Source organism: Amborella trichopoda, chromosome 6 (assembly GCF_054954075.1).
Source record: "Amborella trichopoda isolate Santa Cruz 75 chromosome 6, AtrichopodaSantaCruz75HAP2 v2.0, whole genome shotgun sequence".
Taxonomy (NCBI): Eukaryota; Viridiplantae; Streptophyta; class Magnoliopsida; order Amborellales; family Amborellaceae; genus Amborella; species Amborella trichopoda.
The window spans coordinates 278,995-290,614 of record NC_142341.1 but is presented as its reverse complement, the minus strand read 5'-3'; the positions used below and the strand labels follow the sequence as shown (position 1 = coordinate 290,614).

Here is an 11,620-nt window from a genome sequence, read left to right as displayed (position 1 = left end):
CAATCTCACTCTCTCTCTTATCTCCCGCCTCGCTCTCTCTCATAGCCCTACTTCCACTACATGTAAATCTCACTCTCTTTGTTATAGATTAGGGATTTTTTTGAGAAAAAGATTTGGGGTTTTTTTGGGGAAAACTTGTAAGTTGTTCAAAGAAGAGGATAATTTTCTTATTGTATTCAAAGTGCATGCATATGTTCTATTAAACCACTTGATTTTAAATTTGTTTTTTCAACACAAAGTAGTCCGATGGTTCAAACATCATACCCCTTAGTTCAATTAAAAAAATACAACAAAAGGTGATCCGATGTTTTTGACATGAGACCGCACAGTTCACTCCAAAATTCAACAGAATGCAGTTCGATGTTAGAACGTCTGACAGCTTGAATTCTACAAAAAAATGGTAACCGGATGATATCCGATGGTTTAAGCATCAGACCGCATCATTCACTAATAGAAATTCAACAGAATGTAGTCCGATGTTAGAAAAATCGAATCGCTTGATTTTCACTAAAAATTGCAATAAAAAGCGGTCTAATGGCTCTAACATCAGACCACTTTGTTCAATAAAATTTTTCAATATAATGTGGTATGATGTTTGAACCATCGGACTGTTTTTCCAAAGAAAGTTGTAATAGATTGCAGTTCGAGGACTAGGGACAAACTTGGTAAAAAACGATAAGTTTCGGGGTAACCAAGCGGTCCGAAAAATCAAATCGAATGCAAACTTGGCAAAAATTAAAAAAATTCGGAGACCCATGCTTCCAATTAATAATGGGTCATTTTTGGGTCATTCCGTTATAATGGTAAAAAACTCTAATCCATACATAAATTTCGCAAATCAAAATAATAAACATCTTATCAAAATATCAATGGTGAGGTTCATACAAGGTGTCCAAAATAAACAACCAAAATGAGTCGCACCTTTAAATTCCTTAGGAAGTTGCAAGTTAGAAAACTTACAATAACCTGAAAATCTATTTTTATCCTAATTATAAAAGTTAAAGTTCAAAAAATGGTGTAGATAATGCAGATTCGTAAACACTTGAAAATTTCGAAAATGGACGGTCCAAGATAATGTGTTTCAAAATGCACTATTTTTAGCACTTGAAACCTTTTTTTCTTTTTCTTTTTTCATATTCAGACATCTAGAGGTCAAGATGATTAATTGGAGAGCTTTTTTAGCGTAGGAATAACCTTTTCCGGTTGATTTTGAGGTTCGCTTAGGTGTTACCTTCTATAAACTTTTTCCAAATCTAAATAGCTGCAGGAAATGTTTACTGTGTCCTAATGGACACATGAATCTAATCCCCTCGATCTTCGGATTTAGGTCACAAAACAAACCCCAATAATATGGAAAGCACGTTAAACAAAAAAAATGTAAAGCATTGAAATAAAATGGTACAAAAGAAATGCTTAAGATAGACCAATTTTAAGGTTCAAACAAAGCCAAGGTTAGTCAGAAGCCGGTCATATCTGTCTCAAGCTTAGATAAAGGATGAAGGTTGAGTTAGTTATACAGTGTAAAACACCGCTACATCTTTTCGTGAATCCTAAACCTATTCATACTAACCCATTTGACGCGGCAGCATATGGGCTGATGCATCGAAACGCTTCCTATAGTCATATATGTGAATGTGAGTTTCTACTCCCAGTGAAGGTAAGCGGTGTTTCCTTAGTGAGCCCTAGCCCAAGTCCGACTTTTTGGACCCCAATGGTTCATGTAAAACAGAGCAATGCGGCTTAAATATTGGTCGGCAGTGTGTAACTTGGTTCATTCTTAAAAATTTGGTGCCAAAGGTTTAATGGTAAGATTAAGTCGTTGATACCGATGTTGCCAGATTCGTTTCGAAGTCTTTTTCAATTTTGGCGAGAAAAATGAAGTAATTCGGTCATTCGGCCGATTCAGATGAAGACTTGGGACTTTTTTAAAAAAAAAAAAAAAAAACAAAATTAGATATTTATATATAAAAATAATAATAGAAATTTAAAAAGTCAAAAAATAAATTTACATAGATATTTTTTTGTCGAAGCCGAATTAGCTTGAAGCAAACTCGACTCGAATCTAACTGAAAGAACATCAATAGGCTTCACTTGGATTTGGTCCAAGCCTAATATTCAAAAGCCTCGACTTCAAGTGAATTTGTTGATGATGCATACGTGGACGGAAAATGGTATTTACTTGAATTAGCGAAATACAATGAAGAATTTAAAAAAAAAAAGGCTTTTTTTTCTCGTCAAAATTAATTCTTTAAGCCGGAATGGACTCCCCACCAAGCGAATTTGGGATAATACATTGAATGGAAAAAAGGGAAATTCAGAAGGCGATAAAAATCGGGGGAGAAGGTATTGTCAATGTCGGCTTTAATGAATGATTCCATCCTCCGTGTGGTATTGTCATTCATAGATTTGACTCCTCTTCAAATACTCAAAATTATATGATGGAAAATGTGAGATTCTTAAAGACTCTGCACGTGCAAGTCGCCGGCAAACAAATTGAATGAAAATAAATGGAACAAATAAAAAGCACGTCACCCTCAAAAGCAAACGAGTTCCGGGGATGTGTTTGCAAAATCAAATCGGGCGGTTCATATACGATCGGGTTTCATTTTGGCTTGTTTTGGTGATTTGGCCCCATATTTTAAAAAAAAGTGTATAAAATTTTTAAAAATAAAAGATTTGTTCGTAATTCGCTTTTTTGAATAAAGATTGGAAAGTGTTTCGGCCATTAATATTATTTATATATTTTTTTAAAAAAGTTTTTTTTTAACAAAATCTCTCTACAGAAATTGATAATTTAAAGTTCATTTTTTCACTAATTTTCATTTGGATATACTTTATTTAAGTATGCTTGAAATATAATTTTTATAAATTTTTAAAAAAATATTTTTAATATATATATTTTTGATAGAATCGCATAAAATTGAATCGGCCGATTTAGTCGTAACTAAGGCTGGATGGATTTTTTTAACACTGACCGGGATCGATGTTATGCACAATAATGGGAGTAAGAGAAAGAGAGAAGAGAGGTGAGGATGGAGATGAGAGTGTAGGGAAGGTCAGGTAAAAAAACAGTGACCGTTGTCTAAGAGAGAGAGACGAGTATAGGGAAATGGGGTGGTGTTGTAAGACAGGAGGACCTTCGCCCTTTTGGCAAGAGCAGAGAGTGAAGATGATGGGGGTTTTTGGGGAATGATTAAATGTGTCTGCATCCATGAAGCAAAAGACAAGACATGCGAAAGTGCAAAACGATATGTTAGCCACGCTTGGGACAAAGCAGAGTACTCTTTCACAACAGCCAAAGATAATACTACGGGTGCCCTTTGTACAGAGAGACCCTACGCTCTCACCAATCAAGTTAGAGCCTACCGTGCCTAAAAATCTGGTTTTACCGCATCGAGAGAATCCTTTGAGATAGCTTTAAAATATACTTTTATATTTATTTAGAGAAAAGTTTGTTTAGAACGGAGACTCCAAACAATGGAATTAGAACCTACATCAAAAATTTCACTAGAAGAGATTGTTTTGGTGCTCAAATATCCTCAATTTGATCATCAAGATGCATTGATATAAGAAAAAAATGGATTTCGAGTTTAAGAAATAGTGTATTTTATAATGCATTTTGGACCGTTAATTTTCAAGATGTTCAAGTTTTTATAAATCTATCGATCTACACTACTTTCGAAGCTTTAAACTTCATAAATAAAGATGAAAACATATTTTAAAACTACCACAAACTTTTTTAGTGTTGAACGCATATTTATCAACACTATTTGAAGGTAGGCTCTTATTTGATTGTTTAGAGCTAAGGCTTTATACAAACAGCACCTATTATCCATTTATTTATAAAGTTCAAAGCTTCAAAAACCAGTATAGATCAATAGATTTATGAAAATCTTGAAAATTGAAACGGTCTAAAAATATGTTACAAAAGGCACTATTTCCCAAACTTGAAATCCATTTTTTTCTCATGTCCATGCATCTTGATGTAGAGATGATTAATTTGAAGATATTTGGGCAACAAACAACCTCTTCTGGCAAACTTTTTGAGGTAGGCCCAAATTTGATTGTTTAGAGCCTTAGCTCTATATAAACTTTTCCCTAATATAAATTGTTATTATTATCATATTATTGGATAGAAATTTGAGTCATGGGATTTGTATGCAATGAGAACATTTATTTTTTGTACAAAAAAATCACAATTATTTACAACCATCCAATATAATATTTGATAGCTTAGGTGTCATAAAATTCAAAAAAATTTCTTTTTAACTTTGAGCTTAATCGATAAAAAAATGTAGTCATCTAATGGTCAAAATTAGTTGTGACCACCTTGTACTAAATATAAATGGCCTAATTATACATTTTTTTCAATAATTACTGCTTGTTAAAAAATTTGCATTCAAGGAGACAATGCAAATGCCCACATTTTCAGATGAAAAAGTTTACAGTAAGACAACAACATCAATGATATTTTATTTTTTTAATTAGTAATTGAAAAAGGTGCGAAAGCCAATGCTCTAAACAATAGTGGAGAAATGTAAATTCAATACTCACAATTATATCGATTAGATTGCGTCCATGATAATGGCATCCCCAGGCACAAATAAAATCAGACATAACAAACAAGAATGGAGAGAATCAAAGAAGGTACATAATTGAAATTTTTTTACTGTACTCAAAGAAAAGGAAAAAGGAAAAGCATTGTAAAGTTGAGAATCAAAGACAAAAGGAGAAGAGATGGGTTGGTTCAGAAAGAATGGGTAGCACCCCACCAAAGATATCTTCTTCTCCTCATATGTTCACGAGTAGATTTAGATAAATACAGTAGAATACATGTGTAGAGAAATCAACAAAAACGAAAAAAACAATAATATGGCAATCAAACTCAAGAAACCCCTCAAAAAAAAATAGAAGATAGGAAAATTTGAAAAAAAAAAAAAAAAAAAAAAAACCGTTTCTAGCCTCTGAGAACAACCATGGGGCGAGGCGTGGCAGCAACATGGGCGACATTTCCTTCATCTCTGCGATTCGGAAGCTTGGTGGCCGAAGATGAAGATGGTCGGAAAGCTCGGATGGGGCTCGCAAAAGCCCACCCCCAGCTCTTACTCCTGCTGTGAGGAGGCCCTGAGATCCTGTTGCTGCTTCCATTGTTAAGATGCTCATCAGAGATCCAGTAAGATGATGATGAGGAAGAAGAGCCTCCGAATCCTCCGAATAAACCCCCACACCTGACTCTGTCCTTGATCTCCTCTGAATGCTCGCGGCTGCCGTGCAACACGATCTTGTTGTTGTTGTTGTTGCAGTAATTGTGTGGTTGCTTGGCCTCTCTCTGCGACTCCACCCTCCTCAGTGTGCAATCCACGAAGCCTGTGGATAACTTCTCGAGGAATTCCCCGGAGAAGCTCCGGCTGCCGCACCCCACCGATCTTGATCTCGCCACCTTCCGGTCGAGGTTGTCGGCTGGTGGCTGGCCCCCATTGGGGCTCTCGTTCTCCTTGCCCGAGACCATAACCCACCCTGCTGTGGGTGCCTCGGGGACGGTGGCACACCCGCCTTGCATTGCCAGCCTCCCCTCAGGTGCCCATTGCTTCTTGTTGGCATAGTATGGATCTGATGACCTTCGCTTGCGGGCGAAGTGGAGGAAGGACCAGAAGCTCTTCCGACGGGGGCTGTTCTCCGCTATGTAAGGCCTCGGGGGGTCATCCCCATCAAAGACGCGCCGTGCCGCCACCGATTTGCTCCGCTTCATGATGAGCTGCGGTGGGAGCGTTGCTTCTGAGACGGCTGATGAACAGGAGGCGGTGGCAGCGGCGGCAGCAGAAGCAGTAGCAGTAGCAGTGGTGGTTATCGTTTTCTTGTCGGAGGCAGAGGCGGTAGTGGTGGTGGTGAGGAATGAGTTGTTATTTGGAGTTTTTGTTGCTTGGATGAGGGGAAAGTGGAGCTTCAATGGTGGAAGGTGTGTTTCCAAAGCGGCGGGTTTGGTGTTGGGGGAGGAGGAAGAGGAGGAAGAGATAGGTAGAGGAGGATAGAGAGGGGATGGGTCGATGGAGGAGGAGGAGGAGGAGGGGAAGAGGCGGGTGTTGTGATTTGAGGAGGAGGAGATGAGCTTCCCGAGCTTCTCTTGGAGGCAAAAGGCACAGATCCCTCCATTGTTCCGCAAAGGGTGGCTGCTACACTGCATCCCTTCCTGCATATCGTCTCCTCCCATGCCGTCTTGCAGAAGAGTAAAAGCTTTCTCTCTCTCTATCTCTCTTGCAGAAGAGTAAAAGCTTTCTCTCTCTCTATCTCTCTATCTCCTGCAGATCAGGGAAAGGCTGTTTCTCTCTCTAGATCTGGAACGCCATCCATGGGTTGTTGGTGTTGAGATCGACCATCAAAATGTAGAGAGAGAAAGAGGGAGGGATTAAATGAGTGGGTCAGGAGAGGGTGGGACGTGTGCAGAAGCACGTGGTGTGGGTATTTGTTTAAGGCGGGGAGAAGAGAGAGAGAGAGAGAGAAGTGACAAAACCCAAGAAATGAAAAGGGTCCGTCCAAACTCCATCCTTCTCTCCTCCAATTGAGATGCAAGTCCATTTCATGTGGATTCTTAGTTAATGCAGGTGGATTGATGATGGGCCATGTGGGACTATTTAAAATGCCTTCCTTCCATCCCAAATGAGGGGAAGGGTGGATGATGCTCATGACCATGACCATGACCATGTGCATGTGCATGTGCATGTGGGTTGGGAGTAGTCATATTTGTCTCTTTCATACATATCTTTGTGTGGTCCCACTTCCTTTGTTGATCTACACGTATATTTGTGTGGCCCCACCCCCTTCCATTAATTCAATCTCTCTCTCTCTCTCTCTACGTCTACGTGCCCTTCCAGTTTCCCTTCTCCCTCTAAACCAAGGGCAAGGCATTTTTCTTTTTTGATGTTCAAACCGCCCCCGCCCGGCCCGGCCCGCCCAAACTTCATATTCCTCCCCCGTCCTACACACACCGTGTATACTGCCCTTTTATCTACCCGAGGTTACTTGTCTCAAAATGTCATGACTCAGCCACCAACCCCATCATCATCTCACGTCTTCGAGTATTTTAATCGTGTGAAGAGTCCACCCCTCCTTGTATCCGTTATTCATATCAAGGTTTTTTATAAAAAAATTATAAATGATAATAATAGAAATTAAATCACACTTACCTAAACCTTATCTAATGTTTTTTTTATAATAAAGTACATACACTCTACCAACCTTTTCCATAAATACTTATTGCGATGTATTCTTTTTACATTAACCCGATACACAATATACATTTTTTTTTCACAAATTGTAATTTTTCTACAAAGTATTAAATATAAAATTTGATACGTATCATCGTCATTAAATATGGCTCTAAAATCAACTTCAAACACCGATTGAAATTTGAAGCTCAAACAATGGTACAAATCTTACGAATTCGTGAACACTTCTTTTTATGGCAGAAATGAATGATGAAGAATCGATAGTTCAAGCTGCTTTGCTCAGATACGGGATCTTGACTTTGAATCAAATCTTTTTCTTTCCTTTCAAATAGGAAAATGAAAAAAAGAGCACATGTGACATGCTAGGTTCCCCAGGTGAGTCCCATGCGTCAATTTGTAGATTGCCCCATGGGGCACCAATCCCTACAGGTATCTTATAGTAGCCTGGCCGCCCTTTATCTACAATCATCATACTTTTCCTTGGGTCCATTAACCGAAATACTCAGCTTCAAAACCGTACGTGGTGCTTCCGCCTCATATGGCTCCTCCTAAGATGGAGGTAGGCCAGGGCAGGGCAGGCCAAGCTTGTGCGATTTAAGTTGTTGTATAGGACCCTTCGTCTCCCATCGATCAATCCTTATCAAAAGCTTGAGGCAAATTCTTTCCAAGGTCCCTTCCCATGTTACAATATGTACTAATTTTAGGGTTTGAAATTTTAATTTTTTTTTCACAACCATAATGGTCAAAGGCTCATATGAATGATATGAAGATTTTTGGAAGCTATAATTGTAATTTTCTATTAGTTTTGAGGCGAGGCTTAACTTGTTTCGATGGAGTTGTATCCCTATCAAGACCAGACAAAAATCTTAATTGTTCTTCACGAACCATAATAATAAAAGGGCCATATGATTAATATAAAGGTTTTCTACCATTAGAACTGCAAATTTTTGGTGAGTTTCGAGGCGATGCGTACTTGTTTTAATAGAGCTGCAGCCCTTTGAAGACGTGTTTTTTTATCATTTCAGCGAGTAAGGGGTACTTGTCTTTGATAAAAACGAAACTGGAGACATCAAGTGGTGTCCTGCTACTCTAACTGCCTTGCATTAACCTCATTCCTAACTTTGCCGTAGTCACTTTGTCAGCAATAACGTGTCAAGTTTCCATCATCGGTCACATGAAAATGATGGCACATGACCTACACTGGTATAAAATCGAAACAAGCATCTCACAAATTATCCAAATTCCTCATAATTTTTTTTAGACTTTAGGTTTATTGTTATTTTAAAATTTAATTGAAATTTGATGAGATTTGAGATAAAGACATTATGTTGTAGCACCCCAACATTTTAACTGTTTATGCTTTTGGCTCATTACGTGTACAAAATCAAAATATTTCAATCATGGTTATAATACAGACCATTTTTTTTGTAAACTATTCTATAAACAATCGATTTAGGAGTTGTTTTTTTATTTTTTATCTTTCATTTATTTTTTAATTTCTTATGTGTAAGTGAGGATGTTGAAATGGTTCACGCCGTAAGGCATAACGTAATTTTACTCGATATGAAATTCAAGAAAAAAGGTCGCACTCCACTCCACTCTTTTCGTTTCGTCTTATTACTATTAATTTGGTTCAATTTTATTAATGTTTTCTGAATTTACAAGCTTACAAATTGTTAATAGAGCTGTACATATTTTAAAGGATGAGGTTTTTATAAGGCATAGGCATTATAAAAACAAAATAAAGAATCACCATAAATCTTTGTCTAAAAGTAGTTTATGCGACATAAATATCTAAAATCAATTTCCAACATCGACAATAAAATTTGAATCTTTAAAACTTGTACAGATTTTGTGGAGTTGTGAACACTTATTTTTAAAGTAAAATAGATGGTCTGGATAGTTTGTTACAGTATACGCTACTTTTAGAGCTTGAAATCCTAAATTCTTATCTACAATCATAATGTTCAAGTCAAGACATTTGATGTATAAGGTTTTCCAATGTTTGCGTTACAATTTCCAATGAGTTATGAGGTTAGGATTTACTTATTGTGATAGGGCTGCAGCAGTATCAAACCATTTTCCTATTTTAAAATCTATTGACACGAAATAAAATTTTGCCTATGCATCCACCTCCTTGTTCGTATTGTCTCAGTTTTTTTTAACAATCTTTAATTTCATCAGATTTAGGAATCATGATGTTTAGTATATCCTTTGCTTCCTGATATAGACTTATTTTTGCCACATTTAAAATATCAACATGAACTATTTAATGTTTATCAAATCACTAATTGAACCTTCATGTTTATCCAATTGAACCAATGGTTTAAAAACCGGATCGGTGACCCGGATCGGGCTTTTCAAAAACCGATCCGGATCGGCGAATCGGCGATCCGGATCGGAATCGGGTGAATCGGTCAGAATAAAGCTTCAAAAAAATCCGAAAAATTTATTAAAATTCATTATAAATATTGTTTTTTAGGAATTCAATAAAAAATGAGGGTACTCCATTAAGCATTTTCATGTTTTTGAATGAATATGCGAATATTGATATGTTCTTCGCCTGCATGAACCGCCATTCAACATTTAATTTACATCACACAAAAGGATAAAGATAGAATTATCATGGAATAAGTATATCAGCATACATGGACTACAATAAAGCATAAAATTAGTAATATACGATCTAAATTAAGATGTAAAAAGTTTAAATTAACCTGACAGTTCAAAAAGTAAAATAATCACCATATATAATGATAATATGTTGCGGTAGTTCATGTAGTCATATTCGTTGTTATTTGTTATTGCAAAAGGACAATAATATTTTCGTACATATCAATTACAAACATTTAGAATAATACAAAATGCAAGCTCCAAACATGGCTACAACTCAATTATCAAGAACATACATTTTTTGCATTAAAAAATTAATAATAAAAACAATTCTTCAAAGAGCCGGCTAACATCAGTCATTCCAACTAAAAAATCCATGAACAACAGATAAAAAAAATACAGTTTTGTATTGAAAATATAATAACATGCATTTTTTTGCATAAATAATCCATCAACATACAATTTTTTCAACAAAAACTTTAACAATAAAAATTTAAAATATGGTTTAATACCTCATGATAATTAAAACCTTGTCACGATTTTCACATCTTTTCGGAAAATCATCATTTTTCAAAAAATTCGATCATGGAAAAAAAAAAAAAAAATTTACAGCAAACTCAAACAATAAAAATTAAAAATTGGGTTTAAATGTTTAATACATCATGATAATCAAAACTTTATCACGATTTTCACATCTTTTCGAAAAATCATCATTTTTCAAAAAATTCGATCATGGATAAAAAGAAAAAAAAAAAAAAAGTACAGCAAATTTTCAAAAAATTCGATCATAGATTAAAAAAAAAAATTAACAAATTTTCAAAAAGTTCGATCATGGATTAAAAAAAAAAAATCATAAATTTTCTAAAAATTCGATCATGGATTACAAAAAATTCGATCATGGATTACAAAAAATTCGCTCATGGATTACATAAAATTCGATCATGGATTACATAGAATTCGATCATGGATTACAAAAAAAAAAAAAACAAAAAAAAACAAAAAATTCGATCGTGGATTACAAGAACAGAAAAAAACAATTCGATCATATTACAAAAAATTCAATCATGGGTTACAAAAAAAAAAAAAACACAAAAAATTCGATCATGGATTACAAGTAAAAAAAACAAACATTTCGATCATGGATTACAAAAAAGTCGATCATGGATTACAGAAAATTCTATCATGGATTACAAAAAATTCGATCATGGATTACATAAAATTCGATCATGGATTACAAAAAAGTCGATCATGGATTACAGAAAATTCTATCATGGATTACAAAAAATTCGTTCATGGATTACATAAAATTCGATCATGCATTACAAAAAAAAAAAACAAAAAATTCGATCGTGGATTACAAAAAAAGAAAAAAACAATTACATCATGGATAACAAAAAATTCAATCATTGATTACAAAAAACTCTATCATGGGTTACATAAAAAACAAAAAACAAAAAATTCGATCATGGATTACAAAAAAAAACAAACATTTCGATCATGGATTACAAAACATTCGATCATGGATTACAAAAAATTCTATCATGGGTTACAAAAATAAAAAATAAAAAATAAAATTCGATCATGGATTACAAGAAAAAAAACAAACATTTTGATCATGGATTACAAAAAATTCGATCATAGATTACAAAAAATTCTATCATGGGCTACAAAAAAAAAAAAAAAAAAAAAAAATTTGTTCTTCACAGAGTCGTTTTACATAAGCGATTTTAACTAAAAAATTCACCTCCAAGTGAATAAATTACATCCAATTGACTATATTTTCT

The 11,620-nt window shown here is 35.2% G+C and overlaps 1 protein-coding gene across 1 annotated transcript; it reads right to left on the bottom strand.

The window, feature by feature from the left end:
- Positions 1 to 4,742: 4,742 nt before the first annotated feature.
- Positions 4,743 to 7,996, bottom strand: LOC18434650 (uncharacterized). The gene has a single exon (XM_006844713.4). It carries the CDS (start codon positions 6,206 to 6,208, stop codon positions 4,958 to 4,960), a length of 1,251 nt encoding a protein of 416 aa, XP_006844776.2. The 5' UTR covers positions 6,209 to 7,996; the 3' UTR covers positions 4,743 to 4,957.
- Between the last annotated feature and the right edge of the window lie 3,624 nt (positions 7,997 to 11,620).

Excerpts from the sequence above, each read along its gene's own strand:
- LOC18434650 (XM_006844713.4), bottom strand. The coding sequence starts at position 6,208 with ATGGGAGGAGACGATATGCAGGAAGGGATGCAGTGTAGCAGCCACCCT.